General features: G+C 43.8%; 1 protein-coding gene across 1 annotated transcript in view; it reads right to left on the bottom strand.

Moving 5' to 3' along the window:
- The window catches only part of LOC111154920 (sperm tail PG-rich repeat containing 1), a 43,175-nt gene extending 24,587 nt beyond the window's left edge, over window positions 1-18,588 (bottom strand). Inside the window, exons 1-2 of the mRNA XM_022514876.1 lie at window positions 18,446-18,588; window positions 9,694-9,812 (exon numbers count right to left, since the gene is read on the bottom strand). Coding sequence (XP_022370584.1) covers window positions 9,694-9,812; window positions 18,446-18,518 — 192 coding nt within the window. The 5' untranslated portion in view covers window positions 18,519-18,588. The remainder of the gene's footprint in view (window positions 1-9,693; window positions 9,813-18,445) is intronic.
- Between the last annotated feature and the right edge of the window lie 1,551 nt (window positions 18,589-20,139).

Here is a 20,139-nt window from a genome sequence, read left to right as displayed (position 1 = left end):
AAGGAAGAGAATGGGGTGTCATAGCGGTACATTCATTTCCACTGTGCTTTTCTCCAAGCTTCATAACCATTAATGCTCGGCCTCACTGTCATCCTCCGGGACAGGCATCACTACCACTTGGTGGAAAGCTGGCTCCACCATTTCCTAGCCTGCCTGCTCACTGTCTCAGTTACCAAGTGCTGGAGGTTGGAATTCCAGCCTGGGTCTGAGACCCCCAGCCTGGATCTGACTCGCTGCACCACGCCTTCCCGCGTTCCAGAAGAATGCTGTTGTTTTTTTCATGCCGTTAGAGAAATGAGCACAAGATGGGATGCTCGGTGTGGCTGATACGCAAGTCAGTGTGTGCTGATTGGGGAAGGCAAGCCCAAGGTGAGGGAATGATGACTGATTTCACATTAACCGCACCCACCTGACTCAGCTTCCGCCTCAGCCTTTCAGAAGAAAAATCAGGGAGTGTTTCTGTTTATAAAGCAAAATGAAACAAAAACAACCTTCATCCCAAACAAGACCGTTTCTAATTCGCAAAAAAAAAGAAAGATTCAGAAGCTCAAATTATAAATGATGCAGGTATGATAGAGACGAATAAGCAGAAGCTTGATTTCTAAGCTCGTTTCTGCTTTTGCAGTTAATTGAACTTTCATCTCATTTCCCATGCTAGTTACCAAGGGGAAGTATTATGTTGACAGAAGTTGGCCAAGCAAGTGGCATGAAAGGATACGAATGTTCCACTGTCCTGAGAGTTTACTGGGTGCCAGCTTGATGGTACGAGCTTTTCAAAGGTTGCTTCGTTTAGTCCTCCAAGAGGAAGGGGTTACTGTCCCCATTTTACAGGTGGAGACACTGAGGCAAGTGGAGATGAATTTGCCCAATATCCCACTGCTACAAGTGTTAAGGACGTGAAGAACACAAAATCTCTGCAGTTTCTCCAACCTCCTCCCCCAAGGCTCATCCTGCCTCCACCGTCCCTACTACCTTTCTCAGGGCAGAAAGAAAGCCTGAAGTGCCACCAGGGCCTTCCAGGACTTTCCAGTCTGGCCTGAGCAGTATCTGATTATGGTTTAATATATGAGACAGAACCACCAGTGAGATTAACAGGTTCCTCTGCACTGAATTTTAACTGCAGTGAACCCTTGGAGCATCGCTCGAAGCCGGTGGGTACAGGGCACTGATTCCCACTTTGTAGGTGATGATGATCTCAGATGCACAGAGCGGGGGCTGACCACCAGGGAGAATGGGGCAGACCATGAGACGGGAGGCAGAACCTGGTGCACCGGCGCCCTAGGCCAAGTTCAGAAGACACTGGCACGTGGGAGCAGATTCAAGGAGCTCCAGGGAAAAAAGGAAGAGATTTTTCTAGGGGGCTGTTCATGGGGCTAGCATTTATTTATTGAGTGGCCGCTCACTGTGTGCCAGCCACTGTTCTGAGTACTTTACACGCAGCAACTCATTTAATCCCCATTTTAATTCATTCATTAATTATTTTGAAGATTTTATTTATTTGACAGCAAGAGAGAGAGAGCACGAGCAGGGGAAGTGAGCGGGAGAGGGAGAAGCAGACTCTCTGCTAAGGGTGGGACCAGATGTGGGACTCCATCCCAGGACCCTGAGATCATGACCTGGGCCAAAGGCAGACACCTAACCCTCTGAGCCACCCAGGTGCCCCTTAACCCCCATTTTAAAGATGGGAAGACAGAGCCAAAAGAGATAGGGCCCAAGGTCACATGACTAGTAACTGTCAGGGCCAGAATTTGAACCTAGGTGGTCTTAGTACAAAGTCTACTCCTTTTTTTTTTTAATTGACATATAACTGACACATAACATTATACTTTCATATATTTTTTAGTTTTTTTAATTGACATATAACTGACACATAACATTATATTATATTAGTTTTGTGTATACGGCATGATTCAATATTTGTACATGCTGGAAAGTGATCGCTACAGTAAGTCACGTTAACATCTGTCGCCATATACGGTTGCAGAATTTTTGCCTTCTGATGAGAACTTTAAAGATCTACTTTCTTAGCAACTCCCAAAATGCAATACAGTTTCGCTAACTGGGGTCACCACGCTGTATATTACATCCCCCTGACTTATCTATTTGATAATTAGAACTTTCTACCTTCTGACTCCCTTCATCTATTTTGTCCACCCCCATCAAACATAGAATCCACTCTTACTCACTAAACCAAACTGACTTTCAAATGAGAATGTGTAGGATAAAAAGAAAAAAAAAATCCCACAGACTTTTTTTTTTTAAGATTTTATTTATTTATTTGTCAGAGAGAGAGCACAAGCAGGCAGAGCTGCAGACAGGCAGAGAGAGAAGCAGGCTCCCCGCCGAGCAAGAAGCCCTATGCAGAACCCTGGGATTATGACCTGAGCCGAAGGCAGCAGCTTAACCCACTGAGCCACCCAGGCGCCCCCACCCCCAGACTTTTGAGTCAGGAAATTTTAGTCTCAATGCTGCAACTAGCTAAGTGACCTGAAGCAAGTCACATCACGGGGCCTCAGTTTCCTCATTTGTAAATCAGAGACGTCAGACTCAAAGCCTTTGGGTGCTTCTTAGTTTCGAGAGCCCCTAAATCAACAAGGAGCTGAAGCAGGGCATGTCACTGTGACTCTTCCAGGTTTAAGCAGCAAACAAGGAAGACGTGCACCTCTGGCTTTCGGTCCTCCTGCCACCCTCAACACCTCCATCAGTTCACACACATTTTCTGGGCACCCACACGACATGTCTAAGGAGATGGAGTTGCCTCCTAAAATTCAAGACACACAAAGCTGCTCCCTCCCACCTTGCCCAGTTAAATCTGAATTTCAGCTAAATAACCAAAAGCTATTTTATTTTATTTTTAATATTTCATTTATTTATTTATTTATTTATTTATTTGACACAGAGAGATCACAAGGAGGCAGAGAGGCAGGCAGAGAGAGAGAGAGGAAGCAGGCTCCCTGCCGAGCAGAGAGCCCGATGCGGGACTCGATCCCAGAATCCTGAGATCATGACCTGAGCTGAAGGCAGAGGCTTAACCCACTGAGCCACCCAGGTACCCCCCAAAAGCTATTTTAGTGTAAGTAAATCCCATGCAGTATTTGGGACATACTTATACTAAAATAGTTGGTTGTCATTTATCCGAAATCCTTGATCACGTTTTAATTCTGCTGTGTTGCAAACTGGTTTGAGTCTGGTCCAAATACAAAGAGGGCTGTCACCTTACAGCCTGGAGGGAGAGAGGGCTGCCTTTTGGCCCTTAAGGAATCTCTGAGAAGAGTCGTCTAGGCAGCGGTAGGCTAGAGCTGGCCCATGGCAGCTCCAGAGGGTGATGGTTAGAATGTCAGAGATCTTGCTCGTGGTAGCTTGAAAGCAGGGTGGGAGTATTTACTCCCCAGAAATTGGCAAATGCTATAAATTAGAACTTTCCTTCACGGAGGGGAGAGCTGGTTTACCAGCACACCATTATCTTCTCAAGACAGGCAGGTAGGTTTCTAGGCTCCTCAGAGGGAAACCTCCAATGGCAGAGCCTTCAGGCCTTTCTCCCCTGAGTGCTAGGAGGGCTGGTGAGTGGCCGGCTGGGAGGGTCATAAATATCCAGGATGTTTCACTTCCGGGATAACAGTTTTTGAGTGAGTTTAGACGTCTCAGAGCGCATTTCTGAAACAAGAATCCAGGTTGCCATTGGGGTAATCTTAGCCACCTTCGGTTTCTTAGCCAAGACTACCCCAGTGGGCAAAAACCAGATAAACAAACAAAGCATAAATGGGTGTGGGGAGGGAGAAAGGAAAAGAATGAGCTTGACCACCTGCCTGCCCGGTGCGGAGTGGCCGATGTACTGCTGTCTCCCAGGCCTGCCCCACAGCGTGAGGATTAAATGAGTTGATACACAAAGGGGTGAGAGCCAGTGTGTGGCCACTCTTCTTGGCATTGCCAAGAAGTGGAGTGGAGCAGTGGAGCCAAACCTTCCCATGGGGGTTAAAGACCTTGAGAGTGGGACTGACCGGGGAGGACTGTCGGATGTGCCCCCACCCCTTGACCTAACACACATCTGGGGACATTTGATTGAAATGCACTTTGAGAGCCCTTCTGAAGGATTAGAATGACAAACGGCAGCCCCTGCAGGTGCCAAGGGTGGGACAAAGGTCTCCGTTGACTTGATCCTGGGATAGGCTGGACAGGTAATGAGAAGGAAACAACAGGGAGAAGGTCATGTACCTCCGCCTCCCCCACCCAGATATAAACTAGGTTACAGGAAGCTTGAAGTCCCCCAGCTTGGAGCCTGTTACATAGCCTGAATTTTCTAGGGCTGAGTTCCTAAATTCTGTCCAATCAGTATTTTTCAAATGAATGGTTTGTGAAACTGTTCCTTCGGTTGGGAAATGTAGTCTCTGTTGGATCCTTGGCTAAAGACCCTACTAGAGCTGCCTTTGACCCTTCAGAGATACTCCACCTTGCTTTGGTCTCTTTTGGGGGCTGGTGAGCTGGCGTTTCTCAGGGGGGCACAAGATGAATGAAATCTAGGGGTCTGTGGAAGGGCTTTGAAGTATCTGACAGGAGGAGGATGTGTCTGAGGTGGAAGCAGAGCCTGGGGCTGCGGTTAATCCACTGGTGAAACCACACAGAGATTTTGGGCTCTTGAGGGAATAATTTCCTTTTACAGATGCCTCTAGTCTTAGGGTCTCAGGACAATGTGTCCATCAACCCTGTTGACTTCATGGAAGCCAGAAAGCTTTTACTCAGGTTGACACGGCCAAAGGGATGAGGACAGCACAGATTTCATGGTGGGAGAGCAGGCACCTGCCCCCAGGACACATGTCCTCCCTGGACCTGAGGCCCCTCATCTGTGAACCTGCAAGGCCATGCATGTGGGTGTCAAGATCTGTGGTGTTCAGACCACATCCCTGGTATCCACCACCCAGGAAAGGGGGCTGGAGGTGGCCGGAGGTGGCAGCAGCTCCGAGCGGCAGTGCGTCCTTACCTGGCCCACCGGTGGCTTTCACTATGAGACACTGTCACAGAAAGGGCCCTTCTGCTGAGCCCAGGGATTCCAGGTCACTGAAGCCTTTCTGGTCCAAACCATCTCTCACTCTGAGATGGGCCCCTTGTAAGACACCCCTCGCCCTTCCTGCCTTCTCTCCCTCCCGGCCTCACCCCACATCTATTTCTGTCTGGTATCAAAGTTCCCGCCCCTCTGATCATGGCTGAAAAGGGAGAGAGAGGCAGCAAGCACACTCCACGCAAGAAAGCCTCACTGTTTTGTTCAGAATGGGGGAGGGCGTCAGCAGTGAAGGGTCCCTGGGAGCCCTAAGGGAGAAAGCCGGAAAACGGGATGAGGTCTCTTGAGATAGTTTCTGAGCCACTCAGGTAAGTGTGGGGAAGCCAGGGCGGAGGGACGAGGCCACCGGACAGATGAAACGGGCCCCAGCTGTTTGGGCACAGCTGGAAACACAGTCAGGCAAAAGCAGTCCACCCCGCATTTTTGAAGCCTTGGTTACTGTGGGTATGGTTCCCGAGAGCCACCTGCTTCTCTTTCAGAGCCTCCTCTGGCTCCAATCTAGTGTCCGCCTATTAGCAGCCCCTTGAAATCCCTTGAGCAGCACATCAGCAAGAACTCAACTCAGCAGACGTGTATGAAAGGCTACTGCGGACCAGAGCGCAGGCGAAGCGGCAAGGGAATAGCACGGCCTGTTAGCAGCTCACATGTTCTGGAATGGGACGGAGGGACTCGACGTGCACACCCACTGCCATCAGACCACTCAGAAGGCAGACAGGGGCATGGGAGCAGCTGTCAGAGCACAGAGGAGGGCATCCCTCCTTCCATCCCCAGGAATCACAGGGAACAGTGTCTGGGAACCAGGAGCTGTCTCCTGGGCCTGTCCTTGCTCTGCCTGAGCCTGGCCATGCAAGACACCCAAGCCTCTTGTACTCAAGTCTCTGGGTCACTATGTCAAAAGCAGAGAGGATGATGAGACTCTGCTCACAGGGTGATTATGGGGAGTCTGGGTTAATAAATACAAAGGTCTCGGGGCACCTGGGTGGCTCAGTGGGTTAAAGCCTCTGCCTTCGGCTCAGGTCATGATCTCAGGGTCCTGGGATCGAGCCCCACATCAGACTCTCTGCTCAGCAGGGAGCCTGCTTCCTCCTCTCTCTTTACCTGCCTCTCTGCCTACTTGTGATTTCTGTCTGTCAAATAAATAAATTAAAAATCTAAATAAATAAATAAATAAATAAATAAATAAAAATAAATGCAAAGGTCTTCAGGGGGCGCCTGGTGTGCCGTCGGTGCGTCGGTGCCCACCAAGTATTTGTTATTTCCAGGAACAGGGAGTGCAGATTCCTTAGGACGGCGTGCTGGTGACCCCCCGGGGAGCAGTCAGGCTTCTGGAGCAGAAAGGTCAGGCAGAGCCCATTGTGGTTCAAACACGCAGCTGCGTGCACACTTGGGCTAATTATCCCCTTGAACATGGTGGTCCTGGCAAACTGAACTTCCTTTCACTTAAATCTCCTTGATGTGTAAAACACCCCAGGTCCGATGCCTTGTCAAGTTAGTGAGTGAAACAGTATTCACTTTATACTGTTCCATCGCAAATTAAACACGAGCCTGCTTGCCATCTGGGAAGGTGGATTTACTGTCAGGCTCACATAAAACCAACATATATTTGTAAATGGTGCCCATCTAGAGACTACAAGGCCCCTATGCCACCAGCATTCATTCACCGGAGCCTGGAAGGGATAAGTCAGGTTTAGAATCATGGAACAGTAAGCCCCAGAGAGCCTAACTATTGTAACATCCTTGCTCTTAATGGGCTGCGAAGACATTATCAGTGTTACATAGCCTGGAAAGCATGACCACTGTCCAGAGGCAAATGGGAAACAGGGAGGTGGAGGAAGAAAATGTCCATCGGGCCCCTGGGCTCCGTTCTGTCCCACATGAGGCATGTTTCTTCGTGTACATGGAGTCACCAGCACCTACGTAAATAATTGCAAAATGTGCAGGAAAGCAGACTTCATTTCTAGCAGCGCAAATTGCCAGTCACAACGCCGAGCTCTGGGAAGGATTCCATGTGGCCAGGGCTTGGAGTTATATGGGGTATGTGAGCTGGGCCATGTTTCCCCACAAGGTTGGACTGATAAGGTAAGTGCACATTTCACAAGACTCTGATTCTCTGTGTTAAAGATGTGTTAAATGGGTCACGGAACTAATGTGAGGATACAACCAAGTTATGAGATCAGGCACAGGGTGTGGACGATTAATGTTCTAAGAAGGGTGGTGAAACACCAGAGTTTTAAAATCTGTTTTTAATTTGTATTGCCTCACTAAATTATTGGGTGATGTTAAACATCTTTAACTTCTCAATGTCCGTGTCCCTCAAGAAAAATGAGAATAATGAGCATGGGACAAGAACATTTTTTCCCCCTTTTTACAGCTTCAAAAACCTAAAAAATTATATAGTCCAAATCTTCCTTACATTTCAGATGAGGAAACTGAAACTCAGAAACTCCAAGTGACCAGTCTAAAGGCACACAGCTCTTTAATGGGACAGAAGGCAGGGACCCTGACTTATGGATCCCCATGCTCTGCCACAAAATTATTTACATACTTATTTACAGAAGGCTTTCAAGTACTTAGAGTTTCCACATTGACAAACCAACATGGCCCCATTTGGAAAGTGCGAATTGAACTTCTGAGCAATTTCTTTTCTCTATTTAACGCTGCCTGTAGCTTTGGCTGGCTGCCATCTTGGTTCCTTCAACAGAAACTTTTCTGAAGGGCAATAGTTGCTGAAATGCTCACTCGAAACGCCAGCCCATTTGGTTTCTGGATTTGAGTCTTCAGAACTAGATCATGTAGAATGGCGGTGACGCTCCTTGCTTGACATCTTTCCCTCTCTTGAGTTTGGGGTGTTTTGCTAAGGTTTATTCAGAAACATACTGCTGACTTTCATAAATCAAAAGCGTGGCTTCGCAGGCCACAAAAGGGGGTGTGGTGGTGTGTGGAAAGAACATGAGGCTTTGGAGTGAGCTAGACCTGGGTCTGATGTCTAATTCTTTCCACGTTGATTCAGCAAATATTTATGTAGGGCCTCTCATGGGCCAAGCCCTGAGCTATATGACCTTGGGTGGGTCATTTAACTTTCCTAAGCCTCAATTTCCTCTCCTGTTAAATTAAGATAATAAACCCTTCCTTTCAACATTGTTCTGAGGATTAGAGATATAGTCTAAAAATGACTGCACACATAGTAGGCATCAGTCAGTGGTGGCTGCTATTATTTTTATTGGAATTGCAAGTGTTCTAGAGACGGACAATAGGTTATCACTGGCCTGACAAATGAGATACCACACAGAAGAGACAGACAGAGGGACAGAGGGACACGCAAAACACGCGAAACTAGAGGGAGAAGAGAGAAAACTCCTGAGCAAATACCTTATTTATCATCTTTGGGGAAGACTTTCAAGTAATTAAAAATGTGTGTGTGTGTGTGTGTGTGTGTGTGTGTGTGTGTATGTGTGTGTATGCACGTGTGTATACACACGCATTATATTCTTTACTATTTGCTTTCTTAGAATCCTAAAATGTTAAAACTTAAGGAACTTAAAAACATTCCGTCCTTTAGCATTCTTGTTTACAAAGCAGGAACAGGGGGGCGCCTGGGTGGCTCAGTAGGTTAAAGCCTCAGGTCATGATCTCAGGGTCCTGGGATCGTGGATGGAGCCCCACATCGGGTTCTCTGCTCAGCGGGGAGCCTGCTTCCTCCTCTTTCTCTGCCTGCCTCTCTGCCTACTTATGATCTCTGTCTGTCAAATAAATAAATAAAATCTTAAAAACAAAAAACAAAGCAGGAACAGGCCTATGGGCGAAGGGGCTTGCTGAGCAACCCTCGCCCCCGCAAGTCCTTCCTGACTCACTTGCCTTAAAAAGCTACATCTCCTCCTTCCCTCTCCACCATCTTGGCAAGGTTATAATAAGATCAAAAACATTTTCAGAATGCAGGAAAAGGTAGCTGAAGAGGATGACTCCTTCAAAAGAAGGTTATTTTAAATATCTTGGTTAAATGAACGAAGGAATTTAAAAATTCTAAGGATGTCTGTGAGGGACTTCAGCTCCCCCAGTGGTGAAGGAGGAGAAGGTTAGACCCTTGGGCCTTTAGCCAGTGAAATCCCAAGCTGCCTGAGGACCAGGATCCCAGCAGAATTTTTCAGATCAAAGAGGAAAAGGGCATAGAAATATGTGGGGGAAAGGATGAGAACAGGAACCGTAATAATACTCCGTTAAAGAGGGGAGCCTTCATCACAAAGGCAATTTAAATTTATTAGCATGTTATTTAAGGAAAACTTTGTTATTTCCTCTCCTGTAAGAGGGAGTGAAGCTGGGGGAAAGGGGAGAGAAAAGGATTTTCCTTTTTACTTCACATACCACCATTTTTGAATTTTATATTTTTATAATAAATTTTAAAATACAGTTCTTCTTAAAAAAAATTTGGGGGGGGGTTCGATGTGGCACCATAAATCCAGATGCTGTTGTTCTCCCTGAATCTAATACCTTCCCAACTCATTCTTTTAATTCAGTCGGAGCCTACAACTGGAGAGGAGGCTGTGGCTCCTTGGGTGACACCGCCCTCTACTGGTCCTAGGGGCAACTGCGCCAGCCCGACTGGTGACTCTGGCTCAAACCCAGACTTAAAAGTATGTCATTACCTTTTTATAATAAAATCTCTTGGCTTGACTATTGAATCCCTTTTTTTCTGATTCTGGAATTGTTGAAGTCCGGCTTTTAAAAGGAATGGAGGATTGTGTTGGATATGCAGCAGTAAAACCTAAACAACAAAAACAAAATAAAATTTAGCACGGAGAATTGACAAATGTAGAAAACAAAGAGCACTTTGAAGTTTTGTTTTGTTTTCCTTTTGTTGTTTTTCCAAGATTATGTTTTTAAGTAATCGCCACACACAACCTGGGGCTTGAATTCACAACCCCAAGATCGAGAGTCTCACGCTCCACCCACTGAGCCAGCCAGGTGCCCCCTAATTTTTATTTTAAGTGGAATAGAAGAGAAACTTGCCTTTTGACAGGAGATAAACATGAAACTAATTAAAAAAAATATATTCCCTTTATGGGGCACCTGGGTGGCTCAGTGGGTTAAGCCTCTGCCTTCAGCTCAGGTCATGATCTCAGGGTCCTGGGATCAAGCCCCACATCCAGGCTCTCTGCTCAGCGAGGAGCCTGCTTCTCCCTCTCTCTCTGCCTACTTCTGCCTACTTGTGATTTCTCTGTCAAATAAATAAATCTTTAAAAAAAATATTCCCTTTACTTTCTTTCCCTCTTGGTAATTTATCAGAGACGAGGAAACTGAGGCCTACTCACTCACCCAAATCACACAGCCCTTCAGGGAAACAGCCAGTGTTTGAACACAGTTGGTCTCATAAGCCCGGGCCCTTAAGCTCCAAGCTGGGTTTCTTCTTCCTAAGTCTGGCCCAGGGTAAGGACCCAACAGACCAAGGCATGAAATAATGGGGAGGTGGCAATCTGACCTAATTTGCTCAGGTTGAGGATGAAGTAAAAGAAGCAGAATAAATGTTTGGCTAGAAAACATCTGAGAGATAAATATACACTATATTTATTCCTTTCCTCCCTTCTCTCCCTACCCCCCACCCCAACCCCATTTAGGAGATGGATGGCTAGGTATTTTTTCTTTAAGGGAACTAGAGAGAACAAATCAGAAAGCAGCCCAGGCAAGGCTTCCTAGCTTTTGTTTCTAAAAGTCTATGGAGCAACTGAAAGCGACAGCAGAGGAAACAGCAAAGAAAGGGGGCTTCTTGTTTTTTTTTTAAAGGTAAATGGAAGGCCATTTCCCTGGGGGAAGGAAAAAAGTTTCCTGACTCAAAAGAAGATCAAACACTTGGGCTTCTGGCTTTGGTAGAACCAGCTGCACGTAAGCAAGCTTCTGGAGGACGACAACCAGAAAAATAAGATTTTTTAAAAAATCACTCTGGATAATTGAATTCCCATTTCCAACCAAAATGGGACTGGATTTGCCCTCCTAGCTGCGGAAGCAGAAGTTAAACACGGACAAAATATATGAAACGATGGTTTTCCGGGCACTGGACATGCAGCAGCATAGGATGGGGATCCCCTAGAAGTGGGAAGCAAATGGGTGAGCAGTAAAATGACCCCCAGCTTACAGCCTGGTGAAGTTTCCAGGCCACAGCCCAGGAAGGAGGAATCCAGGCCATCCTCTTTGAGTTGAGGAAATGAATCAGGAAGCCCAGAAAGACCAGGCTTCTAGAGTTCACAGAGAACCAGAAAAGAGAGCCACGCAGAGAAAGAGGGGGACCTGCTCGGGGTTCCCCTCAGGTGGTTTCCTGAGTATTGATCAGGATACACATATGACAACACCACCCAAGGCTGCGGAAAAAATCAACCAGAAGAATTAAGTGAACAATAACACCTGAACACAGGCACAGGAATAGCTCCTATTCCCACGCATCGGAGTGGAAAGCTTTATAATTCCTAGAAGAGAGAGTATGCAAAGAGCTTTGCCTCACATATAGAGCAAAATCACCCCTAGACCAAATGCTGGCCAGTTGTCAGCTGATTAACACTTAACAGCAAGACTTGAAAGAATCCAACTGGTTCCGAGGAACTTAACTGCAGAACAAACCACAAGAATTTGCAGGACTACAAAAGCACCCAACAAATAAAATGGAAAATATATGGTGTTCAGTTAAGAATTAATAGGTATACAAAGAAGAAAAAATGCAATTCATAACCAGAAGATAAATAGTCAATCAAAACCAAAATTTAGGGACGCCTGTGTGGCTCAGTGGGTTAAAGCCTCTGCCTTCGGCTCAGGTCATGATCTCAGGGTCCTGGGATCGAGACCCACATCGGGCTCTCTGCTTGGCGGGGAGCCTGCTTTCCCCTCTCTCTCTGCCTGCCTCTCTACCTACTTGTGATCTCTCTCCCTGTGTCAAATAAATAAATAAAATCTTTTAAAAAATTTAATTTATGGGACGCCTGGGTGGCTCAGTTGGTTAAGCAGCTGCCTTCAGCTCAGGTCATGATCCCAGTGTCCTGGGATCGAGTCCCACATCGGGCTCCTTGTTCTGTGGGGAGCCTGCTTCTCCCTCTGCCTCTGCCTGCCATTCTGTCTGCCTGTGCTTGCTCGCTCTCTCTCTCTCTCTCTGACAAATAAATAAATAAAATCTTTAAAAAAAAAAAATTTAATTTATAAAAACAGGCAGCAGGTGAGAATCAGCCAAAGGCCAAAGTTTGCCAGGCCTAAAGCGGTCACTAAGAAAATACTGCAAAAGGATATTATTTTTTTTTTTTAAAGATTTTACTCTTTTAGAGGACTCTCTACACCCAACATGGGGCTCAAACTCACAATCCCAAGATTAAGAGTTGCACGCTCCACCGATGAAGCCAGCCAGGAGCCAACAAAAGGGATAAAATAGAAATAAAAACAAAAAATAGAAAATAGAAACAAAAAAAACCCTACTCAATGCAAAAGATGACAAAAAAGTAAAAATGGAACAGATGGGACAAATCACAAGCAAATTGCAAGTGGTAAACTTAAACCTACACACCAATATTAATATTAAATTTCAAATTTCTATAGTGTAAACATCCCAATCAAAAGACAGAGATGGTCAAAAGGGATAAGAAAGAAAGACCTAACTATATGCTGTCTACAAGAAATATACTTTAGGGACGCCTGGGTGAGTCTGTTGGTTAAGGGTCTGACTCTTGATTTCGGCTCAGGTCATGAACTCCGGGTCTGGGATCGAGCCCTGCACCAGGCTGTGCCCTCTGCTTTTCCCTCTCCCTCTGCTCCTCTCCTTTCTCATGCTGTCTCTCTAAAATAAATAAAATTTTTTTTAAAAATTGTATATATATATTATATATAAATATATACTTTAAATATAATCCCAGAAATAGGTCAAAAATAAAAGAATGGGAAAAGATACACTATGTTAACACTAACCAGGAGAAAGCTAGAGATAATGTCAGACAAAGCAGATTTCAAAGTAAAAAATATTACCTGCAATAAAGAGGATCATTTCATAATCATACAGGGTCAATTCTTCAAGAGAATAAAAACAAGCCTAAATGCTGATACACCCAATAACAAGAAATATAAAATACATGAAACAAAAACCGATGGTACTACAAGAAAAAATAGAATATTCCACAATTATGGTCAGATTTAAAAGTTCCTCCCTCAATAATTTAAATAAGTAGGTAGAAGATTAGTAAAGATGCAAAGACTTGGGGGCACCTGGCTAGTTCAGTTGGTAGAGTGTGTGACTCTTGACCCTAAGGCTATGAGTTTGAGCCCCAAGTTGAGTGTAGAGATTACTTAAAAATAAAATTAAAAAAAAAATCTATGACTTGAACAATACTATTACCTAACTTGACCTAATTGCCATTTATAGCACAGTCTACCTATCAATTTTTTATAATCTACCCCATAAGACTGAAGAGGATAATAGGCACCTGGGTGGCTCAGTGGGTTAAAGCCTCTGCCTTCGGCTCAGGTCATGATCCCAGGGTCCTGGGATGGAGCCCCGCATTGGGCCCTCTGCTCAGCAGGGAGCCTGCTTCCCCCTCTCTCTTCCGCCTGCCTCTCTGCCTGCTTGTGATCTCTCTGTCAAATAAATAAATAAAATCTTAAAAAAAAAAAAAAAAGCCTGAAGAGGATAAGACATCTCCACATCCATTTCAGGAGGTCAGCATCACCCTGACACCAAAATGAGACAGAGTCATTCATGGTGGGTGTAAGAGGAACAACTATGATCAATTTCCCTCAGAAACACACATGCAGAAATTCTTAGGAAAATTTTGGTAAACTAAGTCCAACAATATATAAAAAAAATCATATATCATGGCCAAGTGGAGTTTATCTCTGCAATGCAAAGACAGGTTATAAGTTAATGATTGAAAGTCAATGTCATTCACCATATAGACCAACTAAAAAAGAAAAAACATATGGTCATCTCAGCAGATGCAGAATGGAATCATGTAGCAGGTACTAAAAAAGTACATGGTTTTTGTCTGGCTTCTTTCATTCAGCATAATTATTCTGACATTCATTCATGTTGTTGAAGTACTAACGCTTCATTGATTTTATTGCTGAGTGATATTTCCTCATATAGAAATATTAATCCATTGCCGATGGACATTTGTTGCCAGTGTGAGGGTGTGACAAATAAAAGCTGTTATCTACATTCCAATACGACTCTTCCGAGTAGACACATGTTTTCATTTTTCTTGGGTAAATACTCAGGAGTGGGATGGCTGGATCAAATGTTTAATTTTTTTTAAAGATTTTATTTATTTATTTGAGAGAGAGCACAAGTAGGGGAGCAGCAGAGGGAGAAGCAGGCTCTTCCCTGAGTAGGACCATGGGGGACCTCAGGATCATGACCTGAGCCGAAGGCAGACGCTTAACCAATTGAGCCACCCAGGTGCCCTCAAATGTTTAACTTTTAAAGAAATTGCAAAACTCTTTCCCAAAGTTGTGCCTTTGTACGTCTCCACTATTAGTACACGAGAGTTACTGTTCTTCCACATCCTCGTCAACACGGGCAGTCTTTTTCATTTCAGCCACCCCATGGGCTGTGTCGTACTATCTCACTGTGGTTCCCATGTGTATTTTCCTAATGGCTAAGGATGCTGAACATCTCTTCATTTGCTATTTTCAATCTGCATATCTTTTTTGATGAAGTATCTGTTGAGTAGATACAGAAAGCATTTCATAAAATCTAATGTCCTTTTGCTATTAAAAAAAAAACAACAAAAAACCTGGGGCACCTGGGTGGCTCAGAGGGTTAAGCCTCTGCCTTCAGCTCAGGTCATGATCCCAGGGTCCTGGGATCGAGCCCCGCATCGAGCTCTCTGCTCAGCAGGGAGCCTGCTTCCCCCTCTCTCTGCCTGCCTCTCTGCCTACTTGTGATCTCTGTCTGTCAAATAAATAAATAAAATCTTTAAAAAAAAAAAAAACAACCCTAACCAACTAGGAATAGAAGCCAATTTCCTCCATCTGATAAAAGCTATCAATGACAAAAGCCTATAGTAAACACGATACTGAATAGTGAAATATTAAAAGCTTTTTCCTGAGAGACAAACCATGAGACTGTTGTTACTCTTCTTTTCAATACTGTCCCGGCTCTAGCAAGCACAGAAATCAAGAGCAATAAATAAAAATGTATGGATCAGAAAGGAATAAATAAAGCTGTCATTATCCACAGGTGACAAGATCATACATGGGAAAATTTGAGGAGAATCTATAGACAACCTATGAGGGGTAATCACTGAATTTAGTAAGGTCACTAGAATCAAGGTCAATATACAGAAGTCCATTTGTTTTATTTCTCTATCAGGATACAATTAGAGAAGGAAATTAAAATATCACCATTTATAACAACATAAAAATCAAATGCCTAGACAGACATAAAGAAGACATATGTGATCTCTACAGAGAGATCTGTGAAACATTTTTGAGAAAATTTTAAGAAGACTTGAATAAAATAAATGCACATGGAAGGGAGAACCCAATATTGTAGAGATGTGAATTATCCCTAAATTGATTGCTAGAATCAATGCAATCCAAGCCAAAATAACAGAAAGGATTTTTATTTTTAGGACATGGATGAGTTGATTCTAAAATTTATATGGAAATGCAATGGGGCCAAGAATCACCAAGATAAGGTACAAAGCTGAAATGCTTATACTACTAGATTCAAGACTTTTTATAAAGTTACAGTAATTAAGACAGTTTAGTATTTGGAAAAGAAAAAGTATAGTATTTGAGCTGAATAAAGAATCCAGAAGTAACCCTGCATATACATAGATACTTGATTTATGACAAAGGCAGTTCTTCAGAATAGTAGAAAAAGAATGGCCTTTCAATAAATGGTGCTGGGTCACCTGGATATAGATATAGAAAACACCAAAATTGCGCATCCACCTTGTCCCACACACAGAAACGATTCCAACCGAATTGTAGGCCTAGACATGAAAGGTAAAATAATGCAGTTTCTAGAAGAAATTATTTGGTGCTAGGTGAAGATTTCTCAAATAGGACAGACATACACAGTAACTAAAAAGGAAAGGACTGATAAATTGGGCTGTATTAAACTTAAGACCTGTCAATTAGCATACCATTAAGAGTGGAAAGGAAAATCACAGATTGTAAGAAGGGATTTACTCTCCCTGTAGCTGACAAATGGACTCATTTCTAGAATGGTTTAAAGAACTCGTAAAAATAAGAGAAATCCAATAAAAAAGGGACAAAAAGCTTGAACAATCATTCCTCCAAAGAGAATATTCTAAAAGTCAACCAGCATATGAAAAATTGCTCGATCTCATTGATCAAAGAGCAATGCAAATTAAAACCATTACGTGCAAAAGATGTTGGTGGTGATGTGGAGCAATTGGAATTCTCATACGTTGCTTGTAAAGAAGTAAAATTGGCAAAACCACTTAGGAAAAATGGCGGTATCCACCAAGCTGATCATAAACACATCGTAGGATCCAGCGATTCTACTCTGAGGCATAGATGACGTACATACATTCCATGTATGTCCCCAAAACATGTACGAGATTAGTTAGAAAAGCATCTATTCATAGCAGCCCCAAACTGGAAACAACCCAAATGTCCTCAATAATAGAATGGATAAATAATTGGCAGTGTATTCAAACAGAATAAAACTTTATAGCCACGAAAACGAACCATTAACTGATACATGAAACATGAAGTTCAACCTCTCAAACATGAGTGGAAAAAGGCTAGAGAAAAAAGTTCATATTGTATGATTCCAATTTATCTGAAATTTAAAAACAGTGGCGGGGCACCTGGGTAGCTCAGTGAGTTAAGCATCTGACTCTTGCTTTGCACTCATATTGGGATCTCAGGGTCATGAGATCAAGCCCACCCCACCATGGGCTCTGTGTTCAGAGGGGAGTCTACTTGGGATTCTCTCTCCCCTGTTCCCACGGCACAGATGCGCATGTTCTGCCTCTGTCTCTCTAAAATAAATAAATCTCTTTTTTTTAAAGTTCAATAACAGGGGCGCCTGGGTGGCTCAGTGGGTTAAAGCCTCTGCCTTCAGCTCAGGTCATGATCCCAGGGTCCTGGGATCGAGCCCCGAATCGGGCTCTCTGCTCAGCTCTGCTCAGCAGGGAGCCTGCTTCCCTTCCTCTGCCTGTCTCTCTGCCTCCTTATGATCTCTGTCAAATAAATAAATAAATAAATCTTAAAGTTCAGTAACAGGTTAAAGTAATTACTGTATTAGAAGTCAGGATAGCTCTAGTGTTTACTTTCACAGAGAAGGGGAAGCAACAAGACAGGGTCTTTGGGATACTGCTACGATTCTATTTTCTTGGTCTGAGAGAATGATTCTATTGGTTGTATTTTCATTATGAATATTTATTAAGCTGTATAATTATGATTTGTGTACTTTTTCTGAATATATATCATGCTTCAATTTTTAAAAGTAGTAAAGAAGAAGAGATAGCACAAAGTCAAAGGAGGGGAAAAAGTAAGGTCTGGCTCTGAGTTGGAGAGCAGTAGGAAATCTAGAAGCGTACCAGGGAGGAGGAAAGACCCCAAAAGAAAGAAAAACCAGTGGAATAAGGATCTTGGAATGAGGTTTCCAGCCCCAGAAATGATTCCTAACCAGGTGTGGTCCAGAAACATACCAACAAAACCAAAGGGAGCCTGTGGGCTGGGACAGTGGAACTCTCACCTGTGTGGATGGATAAACAAAGACCTGAGGGCTTCCTCCCATCCCCCACCCAGGCATCCCATCACCTCTTTCTACTGAGAAAGATCCAAAACTTGAAACAAGCAGAACATGGGATTTGTGCCCCTAATGGCTGGAGTTAAACTTGTCACCAACCCACAGTGTGGGGGGCTTGCATTAATTTTAGGAATTGAGAGAGTAGATCTCTTTACACCTCTAAGTGTGAAGATGGAGATTCTTACCAGAAACGTAGAAAGAACAAGTGTGGTGAATAGACTTCCTCCCCCTTCTCTCCTCATTCTCTTTTCACACTTTCTTCCCAGTCCTCACTCTAGAAGCAGTGAGGAGCCACCAAAAGCAATTTATGTGATATGTCTTAAGGGTGGCCTTGTTGGTATGACCCAGAATTCAACATATGTGTTCTTATGTGCCAAAAAGAACATAGGTCAAGAATTCTCAGGGTGCATGGGTGGCTCAGTCAGTTAAAGCGTCTGCCTTTGGCTTGGGTCACGATCTCAGGGTCCTGGGACAGAGCCCCAAGTCCTGTTTCCTGCTCAGTGGGGAGTCTGTTTCTCCCTCTTCCTTTGCACCTGCCCCCCTCATACTCTCGCTCTCCCTCCCTCTCAAACAAATAAATAAAATCTTTAAAAAAAAAAGTTCTCTCTTCCCCTCAAAGATATCTGTTAATAAATTCACAAGACCTTTCTGTAATTTGCTGGCATGGCTGGAATATTTTTTGTCAGGGTGTTGGTCTTTGCGTGCTGAGTTGTCCATCTTAGCAAAGTTCTGTGATATGTTCCATTTGTTTGATGAAAAACTCTACTACATGTTCTTCTAAGTACCTGGAACAGCAAAACACAGCATTTGTAGGGATCATTTCACATTAACTACGTAGATTGGGTTCTGTTCTATCTGCAGAACAGACTGAGCAATCTTGCGTGTAGGGGCTGAGATTTACCTAGTTCTACGACCTTAACTCACAAGCACATCACACTGCCTGTAACGAGAATTATGTAAGTGTTCATTGTTGGTGTTGCTTACAGAGCTACTGAAGGCTTGGATTTTATAAATGTATTCTTACCAAGATAATTGACCGACATACAATATAATTCCTTAGTTTTAATTTTTGGCAAATGTGTACAATTGTGTCAAATGCCATCACAATTAAGACACAAATAACCCCATCATCCCAAAGAGTTTCCTAGGTTTCTTTGCCTTCAGTACCCTCCCAACCCTGGGATGTAGCAACCATTGCTTTGCTTTCTGTCCCAACAATTGCCTTTTCTAGAATGTCATATACGTGTAATCAAACAGTATATACTGTTCTGTGCAGGTGCCTCCTCTGGGCGTTCTCCTCTATTGATTCCAAACTCTGGGCTCCCTGAACTCGGATTTCTATGTCTCTAGCCCAGAAAGCTGGGCTGGGCTTTGCTTGGGTACCCCCTCCCTAAACCGTGGCCTGGACACCGCCCGCAGCAGGAAGCTCGGGTAACTGCAAGGCTCGCCTTGGTTTTCCTCTCAGGAATTGCCAAATCAAGTTGTCTTATGCCTAAAATCAGTTGCTTCATGGGAGTCTGGGTTTTAGTTGTTAACAGCAGGAGCAGGATTCAGTTTCCATAGCTGTTCCTCTTTCATGGACAGACGAGTTCTATTTTGCCCATCTTTTTCTCCTCAAGAATCCACACCATTTACTAAGGAAGGAAAGGACAGAAAGAATGATGGCGTGCTCTACAAATCCTTTCCACTGTCAGTGTTTGTTCCTCACTTGACTTTCTCACAGCTGCAATGCTCCCCATCTTCTCTGCTTAACACTCTATACTGAAATTTTAATATTCATGAGAGTTATTGGCAACACACTCCAAGAAACTAAGAGATTCAGAGCAACAGAAATCAATAATGCTCACAGCAACATGACCACTCCAGTATAAAAATGTCTTTTAGGATATATAAAAGCAGCTACCATTCACTTACCACGCTACAGTGCTATGTCTTTGTCTTAGTACTTCTACTAGGTACTCAGTACTTCTACCATCTACTTTCCTAGCTACAATAAAGCTATCTTATTTGTTTTTTTAATTTTTAGTTTATTTTTTCAGTCATCCAAGATTCATTGTTTATGCACCACACCCAGTGTTCCATACAATACGTGCCCTCCTTAATACCCACCATCAGTTCTCCCAACCCTCCACTCCTCTCCCCTCCAAACCCTCAGTTTGTTTCTAAGAGTCCACAGCCTCTAATGGTTCATCTCCCCCTCCAATTTCCCCCATTCACTTTTCCTTTCCTTCTCCTAATGTCCTCCTGTTATTCCTTATGCTCCATAAGTAAGTAAAACCATATAATTGACTTTCTCTGCTTGACTTATTTCACTCAGCATAATCTCCTCCAGTCCCAT

This window comes from Enhydra lutris, unplaced genomic scaffold, assembly GCF_002288905.1.
Source record: "Enhydra lutris kenyoni isolate GAN:26980312 unplaced genomic scaffold, ASM228890v2 scaffoldscaffold38, whole genome shotgun sequence".
Classification (NCBI taxonomy): Eukaryota; Metazoa; Chordata; class Mammalia; order Carnivora; family Mustelidae; genus Enhydra; species Enhydra lutris.
The sequence above is the reverse complement of the archived record's forward strand: the minus strand, read 5'-3'. Positions and strand labels throughout refer to the sequence as shown.